This window comes from Trachinotus anak, unplaced genomic scaffold, assembly GCF_046630095.1.
Source record: "Trachinotus anak isolate AG129_WGS33_773 ecotype Australia unplaced genomic scaffold, CSIRO_AGI_Tana_v1 ptg000019l, whole genome shotgun sequence".
NCBI lineage: Eukaryota > Metazoa > Chordata > Actinopteri > Carangiformes > Carangidae > Trachinotus > Trachinotus anak.
The window spans coordinates 28,507,079-28,525,211 of NW_027273870.1; the positions used below are offsets into that span (position 1 = coordinate 28,507,079).

General features: G+C 42.5%; 2 protein-coding genes across 12 annotated transcripts in view; one reads left to right on the top strand and one right to left on the bottom strand.

The window, feature by feature from the left end:
* Positions 1-18,133, bottom strand: part of LOC139636912 (uncharacterized) — a 123,538-nt gene that overhangs the window by 24,614 nt on the left and 80,791 nt on the right. For 2 of the 11 annotated variants that reach the window (XM_071505336.1, XM_071505335.1), the window contains 3 exons: positions 17,491-17,522; positions 14,267-14,640; positions 12,002-13,539 (listed from right to left, as the gene is read on the bottom strand). The exons of 2 other annotated variants lie outside the window; for them this stretch is intronic. In XM_071505336.1, the coding sequence (XP_071361437.1) occupies positions 13,512-13,539; positions 14,267-14,640; positions 17,491-17,522 (434 nt within the window). In that variant the 3' untranslated portion in view covers positions 12,002-13,511. Of the gene's footprint in view, positions 1-12,001; positions 13,540-14,266; positions 14,641-17,490; positions 17,523-18,133 lie in introns of those variants that run through there. 7 more of the 11 variants (XM_071505329.1, XM_071505334.1, XM_071505330.1 and 4 more) reach the window with 7 other exon arrangements.
* Positions 1,805-11,076, top strand: LOC139636914 (uncharacterized). The gene is made up of 17 exons (XM_071505344.1): positions 1,805-1,899; positions 2,483-2,652; positions 3,186-3,365; positions 3,568-3,732; positions 4,141-4,226; positions 4,852-4,892; positions 4,981-5,104; positions 5,435-5,490; positions 5,587-5,632; positions 5,794-5,864; positions 6,703-6,758; positions 7,185-7,399; positions 7,499-7,764; positions 8,588-8,701; positions 9,083-9,224; positions 9,454-9,543; positions 10,343-11,076. Exons 1-17 carry the CDS (start codon positions 1,885-1,887, stop codon positions 10,645-10,647), a joined length of 2,142 nt encoding a protein of 713 aa, XP_071361445.1. The 5' UTR covers positions 1,805-1,884; the 3' UTR covers positions 10,648-11,076.

The window sequence follows — 18,133 nt, forward strand, 5'->3', positions numbered from 1 at the left end:
AACCTACTCACAAAATGTTTTTGTATTTTTTCAGACTGGGGGCAAAATGGATTTGGATGGATGGATCTGAGCCCTTTGTGTAATTTGTTGATACAGCAGCTCATATTTACATGCATGAAATGTCCCTTAACTGCTGTGAATGTTGTATATAGTGTACCATATTTCTCGTTACTTTATCAGTAAACACCTCATCTGTCAAAAAATTGTGAAAGCTACTGAGGGACAGATGGGGAGAATGGCTGTTCTGAGTAAACAATAAAAGCGATGTGCAGTACCTCGTTTGAGTGCCGTGAACCATTTATTTCCACAGTGTATTTCTGCTCACCTTAGTACAGCTCAGTCCTCATGGGTACGTTTTTCTTTGGATAGTTTCTTCTTGTACAAATGCTGCAACGCTGCTTCCCCACTCACACATCTGCCACTCATCACCTGTGTCTTACTTTAATGCCTTTCCTGTGATAATGCCCCACTTACAGTAGTATTACCATACTTTTATCTATTAAATTCAGTATATATACGTCTGCCATATGTTGCCACCCCTCAAAAATTCTTGCCCCCCTCTCGCCACCCCATAAATATTTTTCTAGATCCGCCCCTGTTCAGGGGCCAGAGTCAGTTTTTAAATGGCAGCATCACCTACTGCTGAAATCAACCACATCACAACCGGAATCACTGTTTAATTCACTGGCACATGAAGTATTGAGGGTAGAAGTACCAGGGCTGGAAGTGAGCCGGTCCGGTCGGGTCCGGTCCGGGACTGCGACACTAACAGGTTCAGTGTCGGTTCGCAGCAGCAGGAGCAGGGGGAGCGGCTGCCTGCTGGAGCCCGAAGTCAGACCCCCCCCCCCCCTGCCCCCCCCCCGGTGGTCTCCTATGAGCCTTCCAGACCCGCAGCTCTACGTTTACTGTCATTCCGTTCATTGCAAAATGTCCCAAATAACACCAGCAGCAGAATAATCAGCTGTGCTTCATGTTGTCTGGTTCAGCTCCAGCAGCTGCAACGAGCCGCGTGTGCGTGACTGCGCATGCGCGTCCACTTCCGAAACACAGCGGTTGCCGAGGGGATCGATGCGTTTGATTTATTGTATTGGGACGTTTGATTTTTCCACAAAGCACCGGCAAGAATCTAAAACTACCTCCAGCCCTGCAGTTACGTCTGTTTAAACCAAATCAGCTGATCAGCTCTGACAGGTGCACTGCTACTGAACACAGTGGATGAGGAGGGAGATAAAACATGGAATATTGATGTTTGATTAAAAGCAAATTATTAGAAAACAAATTCCACACTTGCCTTCATAATACATCGGAATATAATCTACAGCCTTCAAACTGAGACACGGGGCTGGGGCAGGTGCGCTCAGGTGCGCCACAGTCTGGAGGCAGTTATCATGGCGCAGGCAGGTTACAACCTGCTGCCCAGTTTCCTCACCTGGTGTCGAGAGTCGGAATCATAAATCACCACAGAAAGTCTTCACATCATTTTCGATTCAGTGCGATTTACGTCTCCGAATAAACGTCCATAAACACAAATGCTCCTCATAACTCAGAGTTTTCTTCAGTGTCAAAGTCATTCAGCTGCCACAGCTTCAAGTGGTTCAGAGCAAACAGGAATTCTGTGTTTGGCAACAAACATAAGCTAAAATAAATGATCCCACAAAATAACTCGAGTCCCATATTGAAGCTCACATTAGGCGGACAAATAAAAATCCACTGACACTGAAATAAAAAGATGCTCGGGCGAGTTCAAGGCTGTGACTGTTGCCAAGCAACAGCCTCTGCTGAAGGGAGGAGGGAGGAGGAGGGAGGAGGAGGAGGGAGGAGGGAGGGAACGAGGGAGGAGTTCGATGATGGGAAAAAGTTTCAAAGTGAAAGAAGAAGCGGACCATGAGCTGTGAGGAGGTAAGATCAGAATAATGTTCATAATGAATCCTAAAGTTGTTTCAGGTGATGTTTTTTAGATGTGAGGTGTCGATTTGAGTCAGTAAACTAAGGTAAGAGGACAGGAGAGGGAGAGAGGAGGAATACTTCCTCAGTTTTGGGAAGTATATTGACTGTCACCGCCCTGAAAACTCTGTTATGTCATTAAATTCTGAGGCTTTCCCCTGAAACGCGGGCTGCTTCCCGTCAGTGAAGGTGTCTCTCCCCTGCTCCCAGCCTTCACCACCCGAACCCAGCCCGGTCCGTGTGATCCAGTGCCGAGGCTTCCCGCTAGGTTACAAGGCTCAGATGGAGAATATGAACATTTATCAGACTGACAGTTTGTCACAGTGGATCATCATGGTGCCTGAGAGCTAATTTGAAAATGGGGAGAACAATGAAATAAAAAAGCGGTGAAGGAACCAGTTCAGAGTTTAGGACAAAGAAGTCATGAAGGCAGAGGCAGGACAAATGTTATTATAGCGCTGTTATTACTTCATTATCATTGTCTTGCTTTGTTTAATCATGTGTTTTTTCATTTGAGTGTTTCTAATCAACTCCCCAGACCAGAAGCCAGAAGATGAGTGAGTGTGGAAGGAAGGAGGAGGAGCAGCCAGCGTCTCCACCCAACAGATCTGTGTCTGGATCATCTGACTCAGCATCTGACTCAAGGCCTGATTCATTGTCTCATGAATATTCACACCCCAGCGATGGACCTGGATCCTCAGACAGACCGTAAGCTCACACTCTTCACGCTGAAAGCTCAAACTAACTGAGCCCCAGGCAAAGTGAGAACCGTTCCCAGATCTGCCCCTTTAACGGGATCCTCACCAAAATGTAGTGGGTTCCTCCCCGGACCATACCACATCCCTCCACCAAGTCTGACACAAACTGGTGCTGTAGTTTTTGTGTAACCCTGCTGACAAACACACAAAGAAACAGACGCAGGCGAGAACATAACGTCCTTGGTGGAGGGAACGAAGGTCTTCACCTTCAGATGGAACGTGGCATCAATACGATTATTGCAAATCAGATGTTTAGTGCATTACATTAAAATGATCTCAGGCAGATTGTGTGAGCTTTGTGTTGATGAGAAGTGAGATGAGAAGCTCAATGCCACTTTCATGTCTCTATTAATAGGAAACTACCTTCAGGAGATGGTTAGCTTAGCTTAGCACAAAGACTGAAAACAAGGGGAAACACTTAGCCTGTCTCTGTCCCGTCAGCAACTGTAAATGTACTGTAACTAATTCATTCTGTAATTACAGAGCTCCTCCTCATGAACCGTCAGATGATGAGTGGAAGCAGCTGGAATCAGAACTGGAAATGCGTTTCTCAGAGCTTAGAGTGGAGGAGCAACCAGAGTCTCCACCTGACAGACCTATCTCTGCGACAGCTGGACGGACTGATTCACACCCCACTGATCAACCTGGGTCCTCAGAAGCACAGTAAGATCACACTGTTCATGCTGTAAACGTGCCCATTAAAATAAACTGAGGTAGACTGTGTAACCTTTGTGTTGATGAACACGTTGGATGTTGGATGAGAAGTTGGAAGCACAAAGACTGAAAACAAGGGGAAACACTTAGCCTGTCTCTGTCCCGTCAGCAACTGTTAATGTACTGTAACTAATTCATTCTGTAATTACAGAGCTCCTCCTCATGAACCGTCAGATGATGAGTCGGAAGACGTGTCATCAAGACTGAGTTGCGGTTCTTGTATTGAAGAGATGGAACCAGAGTCTCCACCTGACAGTCCTAACTCTGCATGGACTGATTCACGCCCCACTGATGAACCTGGATCCTCATACAGCCTGTAAGATCACACTCTTCATGCTGTAAACGTGCCCATTAAAATAAACTGAGCCTCAGGTAAAGTAGTTTTACATTAAAATGATGTTGATGAAGACAAGAGAGTTGGATGAGAAGTTAGATGAGAAGCTCGATACCACTTTCATGTCTGTACAATTAATAGGAAACTACCTTCAGGAGATGGTTAGCTTAGCTTAGCTTAGCTTAGCTTAGCACAAAGACTGAAAACTGGTGGTGATTGTTTGTTCATGTCAAAGCAACAACAATACAGTACAACACTATCTACAGTTTGAATGTGCACCAATTTTGCTGCTGGTTTTTGTCTGACAGCTTAATATCTGCTCAGCCCACACATGTATGTACAGTATGTTATTGCCTGTCATGTTAACTTTCTTTTAATGTGCTGTTTTAGGTTTCCGGGTGACGCAGCGTATTCATCATACAGTTACCATTGCGGTAGCCGACAAAGGAGAACCTGGAAGCACGACAAAGAGACAGGCGAGTAGCAAGGGAAGATCAGTTTACTTGTCCAAGAAAACAGGCAGAGTCAAAACCAGGAGATAAGAATCAGGCAAACAAATCCGACAAGGAGCAGGTAGGTATTCGTAGTCCAAGAAAGGCAAAACAGGGTCAGAGCAGGAAGGCAGTACTGGGAAATGCTGGAAAGCTTGGCAACGTAGAACACAAGAGAATCTGGCAGGGAACAAATGAAAATGGACTGGTATATATACACTGAGGAACTAATGAGCAAATGGACTGCGGGTGAGGAGGAGATGGGCGGGGAAACCCAGGTGAGGGAAATGAGTAGATTGTATGGCAGGGAGGGAAGGCAGGATCTGAAATGACAGGAGAGTTAGTGAAGTGACATGAAACCAAAATAAAAACAAACTAAAGAGTTAATGTAGCTATGTTACAGTTACTATGCAGGTAAGTGAAGAACATGTATGTAACACAGATTTGGGTGAACTGAACCTTTAAGGATTCAGGAAGCTCCTCACCTTTGTCTATGTGAAGCCTGACGTGACCACGTTGTTTTTCAGAAATGCCTTTGTTCAATGTCTTTTTATTTCATAATGTCATTTTTGTGACTCTAACTTTTATTTCCCATCACTTTTCATGACAGGGATAGCGAATTCCCCAGAACGGCCTGAGGAGAGTTTAAAAGTACGGACATTGAATGTTTTTATTCACTCCACAGCACATAATTAGAAGTTATGTTTTGAGACTAATTGTATGCCGTTTTCAATTCCAGCCCCTATTAATTCCAAAAAAAAGAAGGGGAGGAAGAACAGCAAAACCAAAGTCAGGTGCACTCTTTGTGGGAGGAAACAAGAGAGGGGCGGCGCCCACGAGGATCCGTTCCTTCATGTCGAGAGGTTGGTAGCTCGTTACTGGTGACTGGATCGTCAGAAATGTGAGAGTACACGGAAGGTGTCGGAAAGCCAACACCTTTTTAAAGTGTTCCCAGAATTTTATATCCAGTCTTGTTGATTTCAGTCGTGATCCTTAAACTGAGGACGCTCCTCAGCTACTGTTCATGTGTGTGAAGCCATGAGATTTTCTCTCATTGGCCGAAATCTTCGTGTTTACAGTAAAATAGATGATTACATCTAAAAATCCACTTGTTTTTTTTTAAATGTCTTTGATTTTATTATGGTATTTTTGTGACTCTAACTTTTATTTCCTGTCACTTTTCATGTCGGAAGTGTCAAAACTATTCTCCAAGTCTTCACCACATCAGGCATCAGTGAATCCAGAATCAGTGAGGCCTTGCATTTATTGCATTTATTCAATTCATAGCAAATAACTGTTATAATAATATATAATAATAATAATTTTGTGCCTTTCTGAATTCTAGATGGAAGGTCCTATGGAAGAACCCATTGCTGCAGGTGTAAACTTTGGTAAGAAAAAAATATTCTTACCAAAAAAATATGTTGGAGTTTTAGTGGACTTTGTTCTTATTCCACTGTAACCAGTACTATTAAAATAGACTTAATATTTTCTTATTTCATCATGGATATTTTGAACACCAACTATTATTTCTTGTCAATTCTCGTGACAGCGTTGAAAGCACCACCGGCTCTAAAAGCAGCAAAGCTTGAATCATCTGGTGACGAGACCGATGGGATGAAGGTGAGTTGATGGACAGTTTCAAGGCAGATAACACACCATATAAAAAACCATTGCTCCACTAAATTAAAAATATCAAAGCTTAAAGTATTAAATGAAATGAAATCCTATTATATATTTTAGGTGTTTATAATATTTGTTCACATCTTTATTGTAACTGTTTTTATTTAAGATATCTGACTTGCAGTATTTGCTTTTGCTTTATCTTTCTTCTTCTTATTACAGTGCATCTTGCATCATTCATTCTATTTGGCAATAAACCTGAATCTGATTCTGTTTAAGGAAACAAATTGCAGTTAGAAATGTTGCAGCGACATCACCAGTTATCACCATCACCATACATCATGTAGCCAGAAGCAACTTTTCTTTTTGTGTGTGCTTTTCGTCCCAGCTGTTGTTGGTCTGGATTCAGACTAAAGCTGAACTGGGCGAACACGTGTGGTTTGCTCAGATGTGTTGACAAGCCTCTGTTTTACAGTTGTACTGTAGCTTTTATGTCTTTATCTCCATTTCACACTCACCTGATAGGGGCTAAATCAACCAATCAACGTGTTCAACATGCGTCAGCTCCTCTTACGAGGGTCTGTAATGAAAGTGAACTTCCGTGACCTGTGGTTACCCATAATGCCCCTCTCTGCATCGGTTTGATGACGGTTATTTGTATCTTAGGAGAAGCACAACTTCAGCTTTAGTTGCACCATGTTTTATTCCTGTCATCAGTATTTTCAAATGTCCTGTCTGACCTGATATAACGTACTTAATTAAATATGTATCGCTTCATAATCCACAACTACAAATTGTTGTGTTCTAAAAACTAATTTTGTGCTTTTCTGAAATCCAGGGCCCATCGCGTTTCATTCCTGACGTGTTAAATGAACGTGGAAACATCTCTTACAGGTAATTAGACCAGAAAATAACAAACTATAGTTTCATCTGTTTTAATGGTTCTCTCTGAAATTGCTGCATGAATTGGTTTTTAATTACCTGAGTGGACAGGTTAATGCAGCGTTGATGACTGCATATGAAATCCAGTACACTGTGATGGACGGTTTGTCCTCAAACACAGAAGTAGTTGTGTGAAGCATAAACAAAAGAGACGGATGGAAAAGCTGAAACCTCACCACACCTCCACACACCCTGATAATCTGTGAAGGGGGCGCGCTCGTCGGTTTGTCTGTTTGTTTGATGTTTTTATCACTAAAGGATCAGTGAATGAAGTGTGTCCTGCTGAATTGTTAGCACGGAGCGCTGCAGTCACCTGTATGTAGGTGATAAAAGGGCCAAAAACGTGTCACATTCCTTGAACAGTTCTCTATCACACAGGTTCAGTATCCCAGGCCCAGGTGTGTTCCAGTGTGATTTGACTAAACTGAGGTTTACTATGACTCGGGACGGGGAGTTGTCATACAGGGTCATCCAGTGGGATGAGGATCTCCTCCTCTCATCTGGAAAGACGCCTGCAGGTCTACTGTTTAACATCAAGTGTTCTGAGGATGCTGTCTCTCAGCTGCACTTCCCACACTGTGAAAAAGAACTTGGTAACTATGTGCTTTTTTTAAACCCTTAATGTGTAATAATTTGTTTAAATGGAGTTAAAAGGACTTTGAAGTGGTGCTGACGACTCTTTGTATTCACAGACCCGTTCTCTGAAGGCCTGTCAGTTGTCCACATCAGTGATGATGGAATGAACATCCTTGAGCCGCAGGAAATAACACGGACCCATGTGGTTGTGGACGTCCCTCACCTCTCTGCCTTTGGCCTGGTTTGGGAAATCATCAAAAGGCTTCTAAACATCGGGAAACCAATAATTGGCCAAGTTCTGCTGTTTCACCAACCAACGTACACAAGGAAAAGCCAGAAACTCTACGTGTTTCTACTGCCAGATAACGTCCCTGTGCGGGAGGTAAAAGCTTTTCCAATTACTTATCAAAATTCTGGATTTCAGTCAGTGACACTTTCCTCTGTACTTGTTATCAAGGTTTGTTATTCTGTAATAAGACCATATCAAATCAATTGAGAAAATGTTCCTGCTTTATTGAAAGGTTCCATATTTCACACTTCTTCTGTGTTTTATCTGAAGTGTTGATCTCCATCAGAAGATACATTTGTGGTTTTAAGAACCAAAAACCATCTCAGTGTAGTTTTACATCTCCTCTCTCAGGCTTCTCTCTGGAGCTCCAGTAACAACAGGTCAGTCAGCCAATCAGAAGAGAGGATCTGAACCTCTCTTCTGATTGATCTAATAAAAATTCAGCAGATTTCAGGTAAACACTCAGAAAAAAACAAATCCTGCAAGCTTGGATGGTGGGTCCAGGTGGGCGGGGCTGCTTTGTTGTGACATCACAAAGTTCCAGAAGTCCTGACAGCTGGTTTTAAGGCTCAGTTTCTGAATACAGGCTGTGTGCATTTCTCTGTGGACTGAGGCTCTGATACTTTCACAGTATTAATATAGAACCTAGACCTGCTTTATAATCACAAACACATGGACATCTACCTTTAGACTGGATGGAGCTTTAATGGGAAACTTTTCTCACTATAACAACATATAAGTTTATCCTCTTTTATCTGAAAACTTTCTTCTTATTACACAAGTGACATAAAATAATAAAATGGTGTTTTTCTATCAAGAAAAGTTTCTTGCTCAAACTGAATTATTTTGTTTTATTTACTCTTGTAGCGGGATAATGAAACCACTGTTTAATAAAAATGTTGTAATGCTCCTGAAGGTGAAAGGACAACAGGAAGAAGCTGAGTACATTGTGACCCCTTCCACCTGTGACCTTATTAGAGGTCAAACGTACAGTCTGGAGTGTTCTGAGGCTTATAGAGTACAACCTGCGGTGAGTATGTGAAATACAACTTGGGGCTTTTAATTTGAAATGGTTACAGCAAGATTAAAATAGCACTATGACCAATTATACTGTTCATATCAATATAATAATATAATGTAAAGTGTTAGTGCCAAAGAGCAAGGGTCAATGGGGACTACAACTCAGTCACATGGCATTCGGCTGACCAATGGTGGAATTATGATCACTCACTCACTCACTCACTCACTCACTCACTCACTCACTCACTCACTCACCCACCCACTCACTCAGGTGACCAACACCTTTCAGATTACACAGCCATTTATTTCAGTGTAAAAAATACAGCTTTAACTTTACATGTTTGCTTAATATATGGTGAAGTAACCATGAGACTTTCTTACTGATTTACAGAGTGCACCATTTAACTTCAAGTATGGACCAAATTACCACCCAACTTTTGAGATTCTGATCAAAGCAAGCAAAGAGGGAGCGACTGTGATAGTCCGAGACCAAGAGAAGCGAAGCATCTGGGAGTATTACATTGAACTAACTGGTACCCATTATTCATTCACACATGTGAACCTTCATGACTGCTTTAATTCACACCATTCATCTTTTGTTCTGCATTTAACTGCTCATGTTTTTCACCGGAGTGCAGGACCTGTGCCTCCAACAGGTTATAGATAATATGCATATATGCTATTTAGTTTCCTGCCCCAAAAATAATTGATCAGAAAATCAAACTGTACACTTCACTGTTTTGTCATTTGTTTCTGGTTCAGGTTTAAAACCAGCCTCAAGCTCAACTTCCCCGTCAATCGAACCCCCGACCGGTGAACCAGCCCTGCCTCCAGTCCCAGTTGTAGAAGATGGTGAGCTAGACCGTTCAGTCCCAGCACGTCTGATTCCTGTTTTCATCTCTGAATATGCACCTTGCTCACTTCACGTAATTAATAACATCAGAGCTTTTATTGTGTTAGCAGGATTAATTGATTCAGAGTTAATATTGATGCGGACACACCAGTCCAAATTGTGCTCAATGTCTTAACAAATCTCTGCATTTTCTTTCATAAAGTGATTTAATTTCCCTACATGTGATTAATGATTTTTCTTGTATTATATCAAACTAAATCATTTGTTCTTGGTTCAGGTTCAGTTTCATCCTCCACTCTCCTTTCTAACCAGCCTGCAGCCAATCAGAATCAGTTTTATTGCCATGTAGGTTTTCACAGACAAGGAATTTGTTCTGGTGTTTGGTGCAAAACAGTAACGTAGGATGAAGGAAAAAAGTATAAACAAGAGTGAGAACAAGGAACCAGCCTCACTCCCTGCACCAGCTGGAGGAGGAGAAGGAGATGAGCAACACTGTGTTCAGATTACCTACAAACTCCCAGGTTGTTCCCCGTCAGTAAGAGGGAAACATTAATACTTTTCATTCAATTCAAAATACTTGACTCCGTCCTCGAGGGACAAACAGAAATACACACAGACAGTTTGACAATGTGGACGATGTTAGAGTGAAAATACAGAAGGATTCATTTAGATTTGAAAGTGGCGAGAGCTGGTGAACCTTTAACACCATCAGGAAGTTGATTGTATTTGTGTGCAGCATTGCGGCTAAATGCAGCGTCAGCCTGCTTGGTTCTGACTGGATGTTCTACCACGTTCCAGATCTTGATCCAAGTGAGGAAAATCTACCAAGGAGGGGGGAGGAAGAGGAGAAGCTGTTCTCTGTCCGGACAGAGTTTATTGACAGGGTGTCCACTTCTGTCCTGAAAGATCTGCAGGATGTGCTTCTGCAAAAGCGCGTCATCAACAACAGAGAACTGGAGTCAATCCCAGCAATACCCAGGGCGGACAAAGCACGAGAGCTGATCGACATGGTGCTAAGAAAAGGAAATGCGGCTTGTGGACTTCTGATCGATACCTTCTGTGAGGTGGATCCATTTCTTTCTGCACAGCTGGACTTAAACTGAAACAAAAGTAATGCATTTGGCGAGGCTTGAAAAATGTAAAGCACACAGGCTCATTACTGAGGAGGCAGAGACGTGTTTTTGAAATCAATTCAGTATTTTATTGGAAAAGTCAAGGAGATGAGATAACAGGGACAGGGAACAAAAAGCAGCTGGTGAACCACCTCTGTTATGGGGCATTAAAGACCTCCTCTGATGAAAATCAAGTGTTAAACCTCGTTTACATGTCCAACATATCATTTGAGAAGTAATCAGTCAACACCGTGACTGATTATGAGTCTCATAAACACACATTCAGACAATCAGGGATTCATAGGGAACCAATCCTGTTGACTTGTTGGGACGGGGGCGGGGCCAAATAAACTTGAAAGCCTTGTCAGTACAGAGAGCCAGAGTTAGCATTAGCACAACCACTAACACTGTGTCAGCCACTGCCAGTTACAAGCTAACAAACAGCATAAACAAATAAAAGATGCTAACTTCGCTAACTTTTCTGATCCGTCTGCTAGTCTCTGATTCTGGTCTCAACAGCCTCCTCATCTGAGTCTGGGTCTGACTGAGGCTCCAACATGAGGCTGAGTCTCTGATGTTTCCTCCTCTAACCGTCTTCATACTCTCTGCTCTTTCACCTGGACACCTGGAGCCAGCAGGTGGTGGGCGGAGCCAAGGCCTGAACCAGGTTTCTCAATCAGGAAGTCAGAGTAGATGAGCTTCAGACCAGTTTTAATTTTTTTTTCACTATTTATGTGGGAAAACCATGTTAAATCATAGCAGATGATTTTACAGTGTTTAAAACATGTCTGGAGAGGAACTTTAACAGGTCTCTGTAGGTGGGCAGGTCAACAACAGGATGTAGAGTTCAGCAGCATCCAAATGACACCAGGCACAACAAGGGACAGGAACCAGAAAGAGGATGAACATAGGCCAGCAGGTGCCTGATATTACCTGGTCCTGATGAGGGAGTTGGCTGGAGGAGGAGTCTTTTTTATTTTACTTATTTGCCCTGAGTAAGGGACACTGCCCATTACCTGGATTTGTCAAGTATACTGTAGATTTTATATGACACATTTTATGTATCAGTGTAAACATATGTGGAATTTAAACTGATCTTACATATCAGTTTAAGTTTAATCAAATGTGTGTTAAATATATTTTTATAAAAGGGAGATTTTCTATTTTCTATTTTTTATTCTAAGATATTTTTCTATGTATTTTTTATGGTTTTAAAATACATACATACAAACATAATCTTGAATGTAAAATATGTTTGTGTGTAACACATGGAGTATATTCTGTAATTGTTCCATCGGTCTATTCTGTGCTGCAGGAGCCAAGTCATTTTAGACATTACAAAGACATGTCTGGATTTTCTGTTCTTGTTACCTCTTTGTTTTGTTGTGACAGTGATGACTGAATATATCCAGCATGATGATCTCCTCCTTCTCTCTGCCTCACAAGAGTAAATGAAAGAATAAATATATTTTTTAAAATATTTTTCCTCTCATCTCGTCCCTCCACTGTTTCCATTGGTGTCAATTGGGGGGTGGGTTAACTTTATCAGTCATTTTAAGAGCAGGAGCACTGACTGCTGTTTATTATTGTATTGCAAAGTGTCAACCTTTAGGTAGCATTGCATAATATTTGAGTTTTTATAGTCTGTGACTATAAAGTTAAAAGCTGAAGTTACATCTAATAAACAGTAGGCGGAGATAATAACTTTCAAACTGGCTCAGGTAACTCCTCTGCTCAAAAACCCTCACTTGCTCATGTGGAGAACCTGTCTCACTACTTCCATTCTTATCTAAGCGATAGAAAGGGCAGTTTTTAAGCAGGTCTCTGAATTTCTATCACAGAACAATATCCTCAATCCACACCAGTCAGGCTTTAAGAGTGACCACTCCACTGAAACGGCCTTGTCAGTCCTCAGTTTTTATCTTGCTGGAGCTGTCAGCAGCCTTCAGTACAGTGAACCACTGCATCTTGCTATCTGTACTCTCCAACATGGGCATCTTGGGCAAAGCCCTTTCTTGGTTTGAATCCTATCTGACTGGGTGTTCTTTCACTGTGTCATGTTAAGGGAAGATGTCCTTAGCCCTTCTCCTCCCAACAAGTGTCCCCAGGATCAGTACTGGGACCCGTCTTTGCTATATACACCACCTCCTTGGGTCCAGTTATCTGCTCACACGGCTTCTTACATCACCGCTACGCCGACGACACCCAGCTATACCTGAAATTCCCACCAGAAGACCACACGGTCTCTGCAGGGATCTCAGTTTGTCTCCCTGGCAGATCTGCCAAGATGACGGAACGCCACCTTCAACTAAACCTCTCAAGGACCGTGGATTAGGGTGGGATGAGCTTCCAAGTTCTATCAGAGCAGGGTGTCTCTCCCCATTTTCATGAATCTCTTGAAAACTCATCTCTTCTGAGAGCACCTCCTTTCCTAAAACCTTGACACGTCTGAGTAGCACTTAATTTGCACTTTTGACGCACTCTCTTATACAATCTCCCTGCACTTATTAAACAGATGTAATACCTAATACTAAGTAATAAAGGTTTCCCACTGCACTGACACTTTGCAATTGTCCTTCACTTGTAAGTCGCTTTGGATAAAAGCGTCTGCCAAATGAGCAAATGTAAATGATACACACTGTTTCTGCTTCACATAAAGTTCAGCTTTGTTGAAAGGCATGAATCTGCCTCACAGTGTGTCACAGTGTGGTGTCGATCACCATGTGAGATTTCTCTGCCCTGTTTGGTGTCCCAGCAGCAGACTCCCCACACTCCAGGAGTTCATCCGGCAGCTGACGTAGAATAGACGCCCTGTTGAAAAACTGAGTCGGAGCAGACCTCAGAGACTTCTTTTCTCACTCTGGATCCCTGCTGGACCAGGACCTAGCGGATAAACCAGAAAAGTACTTGTGTTCAAAAAGCAGCTGACACTTACAACAGAGAGCTGGTAGAAATGACAAGAGCAGGACCAGACAGAAAATGATGCTGCTAAGTTTACAGTGATAGTTATGGTTCTTTGATGTGGGGTTGTGTGAGGTACTCATGCAAAGTCTGTGTGTTAGATTCAGATCAGATGTCAGTTTAGAGAAGCAGCAGGAACACCGGCACAGAAACAGAGTGATGTGCTGCTGTTCACTGGGCCAGTGTGTTGTAGACACTTTTAAAAAACACCCACTGAAACAGCCCAATGTCCATTTAAATGTATGCTTAATTTAGAATATATTCAGCTTTTTATCTTCCCATCACAACAAAGTGAAGTGTAGCTGCTTCAGATTCACTCAGCTGACCTGCAGTGTAATACAGTGAGCATCGTAGCATCGTATTTACACTTTGATTTTTAAGAAAAGACTGAAGCAATATTTTAGGACGTAAAACAGTTGACCAAGAATAATATAAACCTGCATCACCTGCTTTATGGAGTCACCCCTCCCTGCTCCAACAACTGCTTCAATAAAAGTTTGCAACTCTTTTGAAACAAGCAAGCTGCAACATGCAACAGTTATTGGTGTGTGTGGAATGTATGTGGAAGCATGTGGAAGCAGGTCCCAGTAGAGTGAGTATCTATGTTTAGAGTTCTCTGTAAACACAGTGTGAAGTGTGGTAAACTCACAGGTCAGCTGTTTGGATGCAGGACAGACTGAAACAACAAACTGATGTGATGTAAATGCATTTCTCATTCATGTGTTTCTCCTCCTGTGACTGACCCTCTGCTCCTGAGCTGACGGCTCGTAATTTCATCACCAGGTCGTTCCTGCCGATCGTTTCTAAAAGTCTCTCCATCAGCCCCACAGCTCCAGTAAATCCATATTTCTGCACCATCAAATCAGTGGTTTCCTCCCGCTTTGCATTCGACAGCTGCTTCACTTTGATGGGCGGGATGTCGTCCACCGTTTCCTTCTCAAGGAGCCACTTGAAGCGCTTGAACTCGTCATCTTTCAGATAGTCCAGGATGTCAATGAGGTTCGTCTCCGTCATCTTGGCGACCTGATGAAATAAGAGAATCTGGTTAGTTTGAAGTACAGTTAGAAAACAGTGGTGTTCATGTCTCTGCTGCTGGTTTCTACTGGATCTCACTGGTTTGGCCCCAGTTGTTCATGTGTCACAGAAACTCAGGAGGATGTTCAGTAAACACAGAATCTCAACACAAGTCTACTCAGTAGCTGTTCCGGAGCTTTCTGTCACATCACACGGTCTTCCTCAGCAGATGGAGTTTGCCCAGTTATCATGGAAATGCAGATGTTTAAACCGACATGTTTCTAAAGAGAATAACAGTTGATTCTGCAACAGCAGCTAACAAAACCATTGCAGGGTCCATTTAGCTCCACACAGCTAACGCGTGGTTTGGTTTATTGAGGTCTGGTGTGTTGATGTGATTTGGTTTGGTTTGTTTATGGTGGTGGAAAACTCTCAGCTGAGAAAATTCTTTGAAATCCATCTGCTGAACCTGAAACAGTCAGAGAAGAGATCCTATGACTGATCTGAAAGCCTGACAGTTCTGAAATAAAACTTGCGAACCACACAGTAACTATCATCCTGTAATATGTCGATGTACAAGAACCCTCTTTTCCATCCTGTTTCTACCTGTCTGCCTCTGATGTTCCTGTTCCAATCCTGACACGTGCTGATAACTTGCCAAACTCTGTGACATTAGAGAAAATCAATAAACTCATCAGTCTGTGATTTTGATCACTGTATGAAGAGTTTTGAGAAAACGCCGCCTGAAACAAGCATTTGTGTTTCTGCAAATAAGAAACACAGTTTAGGAGTCTGTGTCACAAAGTGTCAGAAGGTTTTTACCTTTGGTTTCTAACAATTTTTGTTTTCCACCACTGCTGCCACACCTTCTCCCACAGGTATCCAGTCTGACTGGTCAGATGGTATAAACCATTTGTTCCAGGAAAATCCTGTTCACATGGTGTGTGAAGTAATAAACAGCTTCCAGTTGTAACTCCATCAATGGATTATCACACAATAGGCCCCTGAGCACAGATGTGTAAAAGGCCCCCCACCCTGAATGAGATAAAATGTTTTCTGTCACCTTGTAGTCGTTTGTCTTGGTCTCAGCTAACGATAATAACTACAGTTTTTGACAAAGTATAAAGAGATGTAAGAATCCTGGTTGGATTCAGTTGTAGCACAAAGTGCTGCGACATCTAATATTTGCACGAAGGCAGCAGCACAATTGTTTGTGATTTGGCTGCTCGTCATAATTTCTATCACTGTGTTTCACTGAAGTAAACACTGTGTTAAATGAGGCTTAAAAAATGATTCTTCTGGATATAAAGTTTCTCCATCACTAATAAATGAATCTGAGATTGTCGGGTAAACCACGAGGTGAAATTACAACAGATCACCTCTATCTGTGCCTACTCTGTTCACTGAGTGTCAGAGAGGTGGAGCAGCAGTTTGGAGATAGCTTGGAAGTTAACACGTAGTCTTAATGGATGGATCTTAATGTTTCAGTCCCTGTTTCAAGCTTGTTCTGTTGTCTGACAACAGAAACACATCAATGAGAACAGCTTTGTTGTGAATTCAGCTGTATTAAAATACCATATAGTGTATGTGAGCGCAGAGAGGAGAGAATCAAACCGATAAAGAGCTGAAACCAGCGGACACTAGACTGAAACCCGCTGATGCTAGACTGAAATCAACTGACACTAGACTGAAACCAGCTGATGCTAGACTGAAACCAGCTGACACTAGACTGAAACCAGGTGATACTAGACTGAAACCAGCTGATGGTAGACTGAAACCAGCTGACACAATGCTGAAATCAGCCGATGCTAGACTAAAACTAGCTGACACGATGCTGAAACCAGCTGACACCAGACTAAAACCGGCTGATGCTAGACTGAAACCAGCTGATGCTAGACTGAAACCAGCTGACACTAGACTGAGACCAACTGATACCAGACTGAAACCAGCTGACACTAGACTGAAACCAGGTGATACTAGACTGAAACCAGGTGATACTAGACTGAAACCAGCTGACACTAGACTGAAACCAGCTGATACGACGCTTAAATCAGATGACACTTGACTGAAACCAACTGACATGATGCTGAAATCAGCTGACACTAGACTGAAACCAGCTGATGCTAGACTGAAACCACCTGATACTAGACTGGAACCAGCTGACACAATGCTGAAACCAGCTGATGCTAGACTAAAACCAGCTGACACTAGACTGAAACAAGCTGACACAATGCTGAAATCAGCTGATGGTAGACTAAATCCAGCTGATACCAGACTGAAACCAGCTGATACTAGACTGAAACCAGCTGACACTAGACTGAAACCAGCTGATGCTAGATTGAAACCAGCTGACACGATGCTGAAACCAGCTGACACTAGACTAAAACCAGCTGACACTAGACTGAAACCTACTGATACCAGACTGAAACCAGCTGATACTAGACTGAAACCAGCTGACACAATGCTGAACATCAGCTGACACTAGAGTGAAACCAGCTGACACTAGACTGAAACCAGCTGATACTAGACTGAATGCTAATGACATGATTGCATCATTTTTACAGTAGTTTCGTTCAACTATCCTCAATTTTGTACATTGACCGTACGCGGTCCAGCCATATACTTGGTTTTGGCGGAGTCTCGTTTACACAATGTTAGTTTCTGGACTGTAAAAAGTGGGGGTCCCGTACTTCCTTCTGGATAAGTGCAGGGGGCATGTCCCTCATGTCCCCCCGTAAACTACACCCCTGCTGTGATTATAAACAGTAGTACTGATTTTTTGTTGATGTTGATCCTGATATTATTAAGTGACTGGAAAGAAGGACCTGCAAATAAAGCTGCAGCACTCAGATTCCCTACCTGGGCATTCGGAGTCCCCGCTGAACTAGGACCTGGAAGATGAACAAGACATATAATATAACATTGTATAATATCATATATATAAACAGTGCATTTGGAAAGCTGAATTCCACCCAGACTCCTTAACTTTTTTCACAAGGACAACCAAATGTCTGGAGGAAACCAAACATGACACTTGAGTTGACACTTGAACCCACCAGAATTGAGGCCAAACTGTTCAATCTTGGCTTCATAAGGCCAAGAGAAACTTGTTTCTCACACTCTTGAGAGTTCTCTAGGTGCTTTATTGCAAACTTTCACTGAGGAGAGGCTTCCTCTGGCTACTCTGCTATAAAGCACAGAGTGGAGAGCTGCAGTGATGGTTGTTCTTCTGGAATCTCCACACAGGATCTCTGGAGTTCAGCCAAAGTGACCATCAGGTTCTTGGTCACCTTTCTTATCAAGGCCCTTCTCCTCTGATTGCTTAGTTTGGCTGGGCAGCCATCTCTAGGAAGAGTCCTGGTTCTTCCAAACTTCTTATGTTTAAGAATGATGGAGGCCATTGTGCTCTTGGGAACCTTCAATGCATGTCAATTTCATGTTGTTGACGCCAAATTCTGACCCTACCATGTGAATGTTGCAGCGGAAATCGAGATTCATCAGA

Bases quoted from the DNA above. Each gene is read 5' to 3' on its own strand.
- LOC139636914 (XM_071505344.1), top strand. The intron at 4,227-4,851 runs GCGAGTAGCAAG...TTTTCATGACAG, and splicing joins GAAGCACGACAAAGAGACAG to GGATAGCGAATTCCCCAGAA. The intron at 9,544-10,342 runs GTGAGCTAGACC...ACCACGTTCCAG, and splicing joins AGTCCCAGTTGTAGAAGATG to ATCTTGATCCAAGTGAGGAA.